This window comes from Eubalaena glacialis, chromosome X (assembly GCF_028564815.1).
Source record: "Eubalaena glacialis isolate mEubGla1 chromosome X, mEubGla1.1.hap2.+ XY, whole genome shotgun sequence".
NCBI lineage: Eukaryota > Metazoa > Chordata > Mammalia > Artiodactyla > Balaenidae > Eubalaena > Eubalaena glacialis.
This window is the reverse complement of record NC_083736.1, coordinates 12,175,433-12,187,518: the sequence shown is the minus strand read 5'-3', so window position 1 is coordinate 12,187,518 and position 12,086 is coordinate 12,175,433. Positions and strand designations below refer to the sequence as shown.

At 39.3% G+C, this 12,086-nt stretch overlaps 1 protein-coding gene across 3 annotated transcripts in view; it reads right to left on the bottom strand.

Annotated features, from left to right (window-relative positions):
- The window catches only part of GLRA2 (glycine receptor alpha 2), a 177,762-nt gene that overhangs the window by 94,100 nt on the left and 71,576 nt on the right, over positions 1-12,086 (bottom strand). For all 3 annotated transcript variants that reach the window (XM_061178589.1, XM_061178588.1, XM_061178591.1), the window contains exon 7: positions 11,555-11,769. In XM_061178589.1, the coding sequence (XP_061034572.1) occupies positions 11,555-11,769 (215 nt within the window). The remainder of the gene's footprint in view (positions 1-11,554; positions 11,770-12,086) is intronic.

The following is a 12,086-nucleotide window of genomic DNA, read 5'->3' as shown; positions in this document are numbered from 1 at the left end:
CATTTCAGAAATGAGGAAACAGGCTTAGAGAGGTTGAGTGAAGTGAAGGCTCTAAGATTTAGGTACAGGCCTGCCTGTGTTTCAAAATATTAAGATACCATCGTGGATATATTCTTAACTTCCCAAAGTCTACTTGAGAACTTCTGAAAAGGAAGACATACTCCTTTAGAGAAATTCCTTTCTTCTATAGTATATGTCACAGTATTATGATATTATTCCATACATTAGAGCCCTAATATTTTTCTGGAAAACCTTTACCCATAGATTCTGCTTCAAGCCTACTCTATATCTTCTACATGGTTTCACATGGGGGAACATGCTTGTTCATTAATTTATTTATTTATCCATCTGGTGAGGATTTATTGATCAACGAGTCTAAGTCACACACTGCTCTAGGTGCTGGAGTTAACATGAAAACAAGACAAAGTTTCTCCCTGAATGGAACATACATCCCATTTAGCCTCTTCCCATAGATCATCTCTCATTTACTCCACTCATCCTCAGTTCCTTCTTTTTTCCACTGCAAAATAATATTTAAGAAAATATAAGCATTTGTCGTCTAAAACAAAGATACAACACTCATATACAGATATATTTATAATGATCATACTCACAAATGCAAAAAAAGAAAATCTGAAATATCCAAGACGGTAAAATAAATGATGATTTATTTAGTCTACATCAAATAGACTATTAAGTTACTGCAAATTATAGTCATGATAGATTTTTAATGCCACGCAAAATAGGACATAGTATAGAAATGTATAAAAGTTTGATCTAAGTTTTCTGTGTGTGCATGTGTGGGGGTTTGCCTACAAACGCGTGTGGAAAAAACGCTCGACAGTTATATACTGGCTGGTTAACGTTAATGGTACTTTCTGTGTTTTCTATCGTATATATAAAGAAGCATGTCTTACTTGTTATAGATTAGGAAGTGCAGTGTGCATGCCTACTCTGTAAAGGGTGTCGCCCTAGGCCCTGGAGCAAATGTACAATCAGTACAGTGAAGCACCTTCTCAGGGATGGCCATGTTTATAAATTAGAATGCGTGTGTATGTGTGTAAGGAATTATTTGTTTTCCGTGACTCATTTTGTATCCCATTTTCCTTTCTTACTGTCATCCATATGAGTCACAACTCCCCACAGTCAGTTGAGAGCCAACCGTGTTTAATAATAGCCTAAGAAAAACACGTAGGAAGGTAAACCTGTGATGGCAAAAGGATAACCATGATGAGTTCAGAGCTGAATATAAAATGATTTTTTATTATACCCTCTTTTGGTTTATCTGAGTTTCTGACTGCCTCTCATACAAAGATCACTAATCAGTGACCATTTATTTAGCAGTAGTTTTTAAAAAATGAAGTATAGTTGATTTACAATATTATATTAGTTTCAGGTGTACAGCATAGTGATTCAATATTTTTATAGATTATACTCCATTAAAAGTTATTACAAAATTATGGCCAGAATTCCCTGTGAGGTACAATATATCCTTGTTGCTTATCTATTTTATACATAGTAGTTTGTATCTCTTAATCCCATACCTCTGTCTTCCCCCACCTGCTTCCCTCTCCCCACTGATAACCACTAGTTTGTTCTCTATATCTGTTAGATCGTTTCTGTTTTTCTATATACATTCATTTTACTTTTAAGATTGCACATTTAAGTGATATCATACAGTTTTTGTCTTTCTCTGTATGGCTTATTTCATGAAGCATAATATTCTCTAGCTCCAGCCACATTGCTGCAGATGGCAGAATTTCATTCTTTTATATGGTGAGTAATATTTCATTGTATATTTATACCACATCTCCTTTATCCATTTGTCTATTGACGGACACTTGGGTTGCTTCCATATCCTGCCTATTGTAAATAGTGCTGCTATGAACATTGGGGTGCATGTATCTTTTTGAATTAGTGTTTTTGATTTTTTCTGGATCTGTACCCAGGAGTGGAATTGCTGGATCATATGGTAGTTTTACTTTTAGTTTTTTGAGGAATGTCTATGTTGTTTTCCCTAGTGGCTGCACAAATTTACATTCCCACCAACAATGTACAGTGAATCCCTTTTCCCCACATCCTCACCAACCAACATTTGTTATTTGTAGACTTTCTGATGATAGCCATTCTGACAGGTGTGAGGTGATTTTGGTTTTGATTTGCATTTCCCTGATGATTAGTGATGTTGAGAAACTTCTCATGTGCCTGGTGGCCATCTGCATTTCCTCTTTAGAAAAATGTCTATTTAGGTCTTTAGCCTACTTTCTGTTTCGGTTGTTTGCTTTTTGATATTGAGTTGTATGAGCTATTTATTTATTTTGGATATTAACCCTTTGTCGATCATATCACTTGCAAATATTTTCTCCTATTCGGTAAGTTGTCTTTTCGTTTTGTTGATGGTTTCTTTTGCTGTGCAAAAGCTTTTAAGTTTAATTAGGTTCCATTTGTATATTTTTGCTTTTATTTCTTTTGCCTTAGGAGACAGATCCAAAAAAATATTGGTACCCTTTGTCAAAGCGTGTTCTGCCTATGTTCTCTTCCAGGAGTTTTATGGTTTCAGGTCTTACATTTAGGACTTTAATCCATTTCGAGTTTATTTTTATATATGATGTGATGAAATGTTCTAATCTCATTCTTTTACATGTAGCTATCCAGTTTTCCCACCACCACTTATAGAAGAGACTGTCTTTTCTCCATTGTATATTCTTGCCTACTTTGTCATAATTGACCATAGGTGTATGGGTTTATTTATGGGCTGTCTAATCTGTTCCATTGATATATGTGTCTCTTTCTGTGCCAGTGCCATGCTGTTTTGGTTACTGTAGCTTTGTTGTATTATCTGAAGTCAAGGAGGGTGATTTCACAGCTTTGTTTTTATTCACAAGATTGCTTTGGCAATTTGGGGTCTTTTGTGATTCCATATAAATTTTAGGATTATTAGTTCTAGATCTGTGAAAACTATCGTGGGTATTTTGATAGGGATTGTATTAAATCTGTAGATTGCTTTGGGTAGTATTGCCATTTTAGCAATATTAATTCTTCTAATCCAAGAGCATGGGATATCTTTCCATTTCTTTGTATCATCCTCGGTTTCCTTCATCAGTGTTTTATAGTTTTCATAGTATAGGTCTTTTACCTCCTTTGTTAAGTTTTATTTCTAGGTATTTTATTCTTTTTGATGTTATTTAAACAGGATTTTTTTCTTTCTCTTTCTGATAGTTCATTATTAGTATATAGAAAAGCAACAGATTTCTATATATTAACCTTGTATTCTACAACTTTTCTGAATTCATTTATTAGTTCTAGTAGTTTTTTGGTGGAGACCTTAGGATTTTCTATATAAAGTACCATGTTATCTGCAAATAGTGACAGTTTTACTTCTTCCCTTCCAATTTGGATGCTTGTTCTTTCTTTCTTTCTCCCTTCCTTCCTTCCTTCCTTCCTTCCTTCCTTCCTTCCTTCCTTCCTCCCTCCCTCCCTCCCTCCCTTCCTCCCTCCCTCCCTCCCTTCCTTCCTTCCTTCCTTTGTTTTTTATTTTTTGTCTGTTTGCTGTTGCTAGAACTTCCAATACTATGTTTAAAAAAGTGGCGAGAGGGACTTCCCTGGTGGTGCAGTGCTTAAGAATCCACCTGCCAGTGCAGGAGACACAGCTTCCAGCCCTGGTCTGGGAAGATCCCACATGCCACGGAGCAACTAAGCCTGTGCGCCACAACTACTGAGCCTGTGCTCTAGAGCCCGCGAGCCACAACTACTGAGCCCACATGCCTCAACTACTGAAGCCCACGTGCCTAGAGCCTGTGCTCAGCAAAAAGAGAAGCCCCCACAATGAGAAGCCTGTGCACCACAACGGAGAGTAGCCCCAGCTCACCACAACTAGAGAAAGCCCGTGTGCAGCAACAAAGACCCAACGCAGCCAAAATAAATAAATAATAAACAAATTTTTTTTTAAAAGTGGCAAGAGTGGGCATCCTTGTCTTGTTCCTGATTTTAGAAGAAAGACCTTCAGCTTTTCACTGTTGAGTATGTTGTTAGCTATGGGTTTGTCATAAATGGTCTTTATTATATTGAGATATGTTCCCTTTATGTCCACTTTGATGAGAGTTTTTATCATGAATGGATGTTGAATTTTGTCAAATGCTTTTTTTGGGGGTCTGTTGAGATGATCATGTGATTTTTATCCTTCTTTTTGCTAATGTGGTGTATCACATTGATTAATTTGCAAATATTGAACTATCCTTGAGTCCCTGGAATAAATCCCAGTTGATCATGGTGTATGATCCTTTTTGTATATTGTTGGCTTCGGTTTGCTAACATTTTGCTGAGGATTTTTGCATCTATGTTCATCAGTGATATTGGCCTGTAATTTTCTGTCTTTGTAGTGTCTTTTTCTGGTTTTGGTATCAGGGTAATGGTGGCTTCATAGACTGAATTTGGAGTGTTCTGTTCACTTCAATTTTTTGGAATATTTTGAGAAGGATAGGTATTAGCTCTTCTTTATATGTTTGGTAGAATTTTCTTGTGAAGCCATCTGGTCCTGGACTTTTGTTTGCTGGGAGTTTTTTAATTACAAATTTAATTTCACTGCTAGTGATTGGTCTTTTCAACTTGTCTGTTTCTTCTTGATTCAGTCTTGGCAGGTGTATGCTTCTAGAAATTTGTCCATTTCTTCGAGGTTGTCCAATTTGTTGGCATATACTGTTTGTAGTATTCTCTTATGATTTTTGTATCTGTGTGGCATTGGTTGTTATTTCCTTCTTTCACTTATTATGTTGTTTATTTGGGTCTTCTCTCTTTTCTTCTTGGTGAACCAGGCTAAAGGTTTATCAAGTTTATCTTTTCAAAAAATCAGCTCTTGCTTTCATTGATCTTTTCTTTTCCTACTTTTGGTCTCTATTTTTATTTCCTCTTTGATCTTTATTATTTCCTTCCTTTTGCTGACTTTGGGCTTTTTTGTTCTTTTTCTAATTCCTTTAGGTGATAGGTTATGCTGTTTATTTGAGATTTTTCTTGTTTCTTCAGGAAGGCCTGTATTGCTATAAACTTCCTTCTTAGAACTGCTTTTGCTGCATTCCATAGATTTTGGAAAGTTGTGGTGGAAAGTTGTGTTTCCATTTTCATTTGTCTCAATGTATTTTCTTATTTCCTCTTTCATTCCTTTATTGACCCTTTAGTTTTTTAGTAGCGTGTTGTTTAGTGTCCACGTGTTTGTTCTTTTCTCATTTTTCTTTCTGTAACTGATTTCCAGCTTCACACTGTTGTGGTCAGAAAAGATGCTTGAAATAATTTCTATCCTCTTAAATTTGCTGAGACTTGGTTTGTGGCCTAGCTTGTGATCTGTCCTGGAAAACGTTCCATGTTCACTTGAAAAGAATATGTATTCTGCCGTTTTGGGATGGAATTTCCTGTAGGTACTATCAAGTCCCACTGGTATAACGTGTCATTTAAGACCACTGTTGCCTTATTGATTTTCTATCTGGATGATCTGTCCATTGATGTAAATGGGGCATTTAAGTTCCCTGCGAGTATTGTATTATTGTCAATTTCTCCCTTTATTTCTGTTAGTATTTGCTTTCTATGTTTAGATGCTCCTTTATTGGATGCATATATGTTAATGTGTGTAATATCTTCTTCTTGTATTGATCCCTTTATCATTATATAATGCCCTTCTTTATCTTTTGTTACAGCCTTTGTTTTAAAGTCTATTTTGTCTGGTATGAGTATTGCTACCCCCTGCTTTCTTGTCATTTCCATTTGCATGAAATATCTTTTCCCATTCCCTCTCTTTCAGTCTGTGTGTGTCTTTAGTTCTGAAGTGAGTCTTGTAGGCAGCATATAGATAGGTCTTTTTTTTTTAATACAATCAGCCACCCTATGTCTTTTTTCATTTATAAATTTGTTTTTTTATTTATTTTTGGCTGTATTGGGCCTTCATTGCTGTGCGCGGGCCTTCTCTAGTTGCAGCGAGTGGGGGCTGCTCTTTGTTGCAGTGCGCGGGCTTCTCGTTGCGGTGGCTTCTCTTGTTGCAGAGCACAGGCTCTAGGTGCACGGGCTTCAGTAGTTGCAGCACATAGGCTCAGTAGTTGTGGCTCGTGGGCTCTAGAGCGCAGGCTCAGTAGTTGTGGTGCACAGGCTTAGTTGCTCCATGGCATGTGGGGTCTTCCCGGACCAGGGCTGGAAGCTGTGTCTCCTGCATTGGCAGGCGGATTCTTAACCACCTCGCCACCAGGGAAGTCCCCACCCTTCTTTTCTTTTGATTGAAGCATTTAGTCTATTCATATTTAGGGTAATTATTGATAGGTATGAACTGATTGCCATTTTATTACTTGTTTTCTGGTTGTTTTTGTAGTTTTTCTCTGTTCATTTCTTCTTCTTTTTGTTTCTTCCCCTGTAGTTTGATGATATTCTTTAGTAGGCTCATGTTCCTTTCTTTTTAGTTTTTGTGTATCTATTGTAGCTTCTCGATTTGTGGTTGTCATGGGGTTCATATATGTTGACCTATAACTATATCTACTTGTTTTAAACTGATAGTCATTTATGTTCAAACACATTTTAAAAGATCTGCATTTTTTTTAACATTTTTATTGGCGTATAATTGCTTTACAATGTTGTGTGAGTTTCTGCTGTATAACAAAGTGAACCAGCTATATGTATACATATATCCCCATATCCCCTCCGTCTTGCGCCTCCCTCCCACCCTCCCTATCCCACCCCTCTAGGTGGTCACAAAGCACCGAGCAGATCTCCCTGTGCTGTGCAGCTGCTTCCCACTAGCTATCTATTTTACATTTGGTAGTGTATATATGTCAATGCTACTCTCTCACTTCGTCCCAGCTTACCCTTCCCCCTCTCCGTATCCTCAAGTCCATTCTCTTCCTATGTGTCTTTATTCCTGTCCTGCCCCTAGGTTCATCAGACCTTTTTTTTTTTTTTAGATTCCATATATATGTGTTAGCATATGGTATTTGTTTTACTCTTTCTGACTTACTTCACTCTGTGTGACAGACTCTAGGTCCATCCACCTCACTACAGATAGTTCAATTTCGTTTCTTTTTATGGCTGAGTAATATTCCATTGTATATATGTGCCACATCTTCTTTCTCCATTCATAAAAGATATACATTTTTTTACACCCCTCCCGAAACTTTTGTGTTTTTAATGTCATATTTTACATCTTCATGTTTATCCCTTAACTGTTTATTGTAGTTATAGTTACTTTTACAATTTTTTTTTTTTTTTTTTTTTTTTTTGGCTGTGTTGGGTCTTCGTTTCTTGTGCGAGGGTGTTCTCCAGTTGCGGCGAGTGGGGGCCACTCTTCATCACGGTGCGCGGGCCTCTCACTATCACGGCCTCTCTTGTTGCGGAGCACAGGCTCCAGACGCGCGGGCTCAGTAGTTGTGGCTCACGGGCCCAGCTGCTCCGCGGCATGTGGGATCTTCCCAGACCAGGGCTCGAACCCGTGTGCCCTGCATTGGCAGGCAGACTCTCAACCACTGCGCCACCAGGGAAGCCCTACAATTTTTTGTCTTTTAATATTTGTACTGGCTTATTTAAGTGGTAGATCCTTAGTCCTTAGTATATATTTGCCTTTCCTTTTTGGATTTTCCATTTCCTATAGATTCTTACTTTTTTCCATTTAGAGAAGACCCTTTAACATTTCCTTTATGGTAGGTTTAGTATTGATGAACTCTTTTAGTTTTTGCTTTTCCAAGAAGTTTTTACCTCTCCTTGGATTCTAAATGACAGTCTTGCTAGGTAGTATCCTAGGTTGCAGGTTTTTCCCTTTCAGCACTTTGAATATATCATGCCACTCCCTTCTGACCTGCAAAATTTCTGCAGAAAAATTAGCTGATAGCCTTATGGGGGTTCCTTTGTATATGGCTCTGTTTTTATCTTGCTGCCTTTAAAATTCTCTTTATCTTTAAGTCTTGCCATTTTAATTATTTTATGTCTGTCTGGGTTTATACTGTTTGGGTCCCTCTGTGCTTCCTGTACCTGGACATTTGTTTCCTTTTTCACCGGTTTGGGAAGTCTTTAGCCATAATTTTCTCAAATACATTTTCAATCCCCTTCTCTCTCTCTTCTCCTTCTGGGACCCCTATAATTTGAATATTGGTACACTTAATGTTATGCCAGAGATCTCATAAACTGTTCTCATTTTTTAAAATTTGTTTTTCTTTTTGCTTTTCTGATTGGGTGGTTTCCATTACTCTATTTTTGAGATCACTTATGTGTTCTTCTATGTCACTTAGTCTGCTATTCATTCCTTCTACTGTGTTTTTTATTTCGGTTATTGAATTCGTTATTTCTGATTGGGTTTTTAAAAATATTTTCTTGTTCCTTGTTAACATTCTCACTGTGTTCATCTATTCTTTGCCCTAATTCAATTAACATTCTTATTAGCAATGCTTTGAATTCTTTATCTGGTAAGTTATTTATTTCTGTTTAATTATGTATTTTCAGTGGTTTTCTCTTGCTGTTTCAGCTGAGAGTAGCTCCTTTGCCTTATTATTTTGCTTAACTTTCTTTGCCTCTATGAATTTAAATGAAACAGTTATCTATTCCAGTCTGGAAGGGGTGTTCATATTATAGACTGTATGTGCCTAATGCCTTTGGTGGGAGAGCAGATTTGATGTGGACATAAGCCAGGTCTTTCCTCAGGATGTGCTGGTAGCTATCACCTTGGTAGGACATGAGGCTGAAGATGGAGGGGCTAGAGATGTAGCCGGGTGTGTGGTGGGACTTCCCTTCTGCTCAGTGGCCATCACTGCCCTCCAAGTTGCTGGAGTAGAAGCCCTGAGGGTTGGGCTTGATCTGGCTCTGTTCCCTTTAAGTGTCTGCTTTCCCCTTTCCTAGCACTGGGACCTTTGCCCCAGAGCTGGGGATTGCTGAGGCAAGGGAGGCCCATGTGGGCTCTCGGCTCATTTTTGCCACAGACAGATGTCTGAGCTGTCTCCGATGTGCTGCCAGTACAGGTGCCAGCAGTTATTTCCCTCGATCTGCTCAGATGCAGCCTCGGGTCCAAGTCCCCTTTGTCCCTCACTGCTAATCACTTCCCCCAGCCTCTGCCACCCCTGCGCTTTTGTGGAGCTGCACTGCAGGGCAGGCGGGGCTGGTGTGGACTCTCTTTGTGTATTGGGGTAAGCTGTGGTGGAGTGGCCATCATCAGAGTTCTGGACTGCTTCTGATAGGATGTTTGAGTAAGCACCAGCACTAGCTACTGCCGCCTCACCCAGGCTCTGCCCTGGGACTGGGTCATCTCTGCATCCCATGACCAAGTTTTTTCCCTGGTTGTGGCAGCCCTAGATCCCATACCACACTGCGACGTGGAGTAAGCTTTGTTGGAGCATGCACTGAGGCAGTTGTGGGAAACTTGGCAGCCACTGGAGCAGTCCTCTCACCACCCTCTCTGCCCTGCCCCAGGGGCAAGCCAGTGCACACGCACTCGTGCACATGCATGTTCCTCAGGAGCGGAGTCCAGGCTTCCCCCAGCCCTCCTATTAGTCCCAGTGGTCCCTCAAGCAGCCAAGGGGGCTTGTCTTCCCTGTGTAGGATGCCAGGACTGGGGCTTCCAATTGTGGTTCTCACTGCTCACTCCCCAAGGCGGGCGTCTGCTCGTGTGTTCTCCCTTTTCCTCTGAGTCCCCTCCCAGGGGCATATGTCCTGACCTGATTGCTTTTCTTCCCTTCCTACCCAATTCCATATGTATCTTTCTTATAGCCTTGGTTGTACAGGAGTCTTTCTGCCAGTTTCCAGTTAGTTTTCAATGAGAATTGTTCCACATGTAGATGTATTTTTGATGTGTTCATGGGGGGAGGTGACTTCCATGTCTTCCTATTCTACCGTCTTGATTGATCTCCTTTTTAACAATAGTTTTGACCATGCTGTAAAATCACAATGGCTAATAAGAATGAATAACAAATTTGTAAAAAAACTCAAGCTCTCATTTTGAAAATAAATGACTATTCTTTTTGCAGCAATGAGTAGTTGGAGGCTAAATGTCTTATGTTTTCACATTATCTGCTTGCAGTGTGCCTCCAGTACTTTAGCTGTCTAGTAAAATGTAAAATATATTTGTGTGTCCTAGTGTTTAATGGCATGGCATTACAGTGATAGCAGTAGCTAATAAATAATGGGATATAATCAAATGAACCTGTTTGGAAGGAGGCACAGAGGGGATTAGAATTTCTATTAGGCAATATTGATTTGTGATTATGTAGCTGAAAAAAAAAAAGCTGTTACCATTTCTGACATCTGTATTCCAACAGAAATATGACACAGGTATTTTGTACTATTTGTTATTCTAGAAAGTAAAAAAGTATCAGAGACAGCTCTATTCCTTTCTCTATTAGCATACAAAATCTAATATTTATCTTTGGAGGCATGGAACTTGAAAAATTTGTTTAACTATTTTCCCACTATTCAACCCGACTCCATTATAGCCACAGGCCTCTTCCGTACGTCATCTTATCTTCCAACATAGGAGATAATGTGGAACATTATATAACATTTCTCATCATGTCAGTTGCAGCACAACTGAACATAAGCCCAAGCCAGCCAAGATAGGGGATTACATCTCAGTTATTTTCTGGAACTGAGTTTTGGAGGGACTGCTAAACCAGTATGAGACAGTGTATACTGAATACTAAATTGAACTCAGATTCCTGGAAAATTGAGGCTAATGGCTCAATGTACTCAGTGCAAGGGGGAAATACACATAGGCACATTTTGGGGCGCTGGGGCATTTCACAAGCAGAACATTTATCCTTACTTGCTTAAGCAATATTTACAAATGCAGAGGGCCGCTCTTAATAAAAATAGGTTATGCAGCCATTATGATTTCTTATTCAGGGTGCTACAAAATGTCTTTGTGTCCCCAATATCCACTCCACACTTCTCTGTCAACCTGCCACAGTAGCCAGAACTTTCACCATCTTCAGTGAGTCCACTGTCCTTCTCTAGGTAACTGTGTCACTCAAAATAGTAGTGTTATTAGCCATGAAGGTAAATTAAGGCATAGCAAACATCCATGTGTCTGATTTGATGCACCCTCATACTGCACCTTTATTTCTTAGGTATACTCATTGCATATGGCTTTTCTGTGTAAATTTGCAGGAGCTTAAGTCAGTCTTTTATTACTGTAAATGACTTCACTGAGCATGTGAATCACAATAGCCTCCCCAGTAACTACTTGACAATACAACGGAAGTTGCATCAATCTTGCTCCAGTTTCTGCAAGCTTCATGCCTCATAAACAACATGAGGTCAAAAGTACTCAAGGGCTTCTTAGAATTCCTGAGACATGTTTCTGCCTCCACTCATTCCTCTTCTCTCTCAACCCTGAATCCCCTTTCCCCTAATTGATCTGATTATGAAGCTCCCCCATGTCCTCAGAGCTCTAACTCTCAAACTCAGCTTTCCATTCTCTTCTTACTGCGTTTGCATCTCCAACAGTGCCGCAGGGTAGCAAACATTTCTGTCTTCACAGAATTCTCCAGCCCGTAGACCTTTGACAAACCTCTCAGGTCACTTGTTGTCAAGTGAGGCGATTTCTTACCTTTGGCAGAGATGCCCTGGAGCCTGAACTCTGGGTGGTCATCGTTAAGACTGTCGTGATGCCCAGTGCAACTCTGGCAGGGGCTGCATCCATGTTTATCCAAAAAGAGACCCAGGACAAAATGACTATCAACAGACTGGGGATGTACATCTGGATCAAGTAATAGCCCATCTGGCGTTCCAGGTGAAACTTAACCTCGATGCAGGTAAACTTTCCTGGAAACAGGAAGTGATGATTTAAAATCCAATTTGAATTTATCTTTCCCATTCCAGCCTCCCACTTTATTTTTATTAAAAAGGAGCATTAAAGATGGATTTGAAAGATTGCACAAAACGCTGACACTACACACCCAATTCAACTCTTTTCCAACTCAACCCGTAATGGAAATGACAGTGTGAGAACGAGTGATCTAAAGAGTCACTGGACCAAAACCATGTGGCCTATTTAATTTTCAAATCTGTGCTTGTTGCAGCCTGATTATTTAGACAGAGCTTCAGAATTTTCTAGACTATCCATTGGAAAGAAAATATTC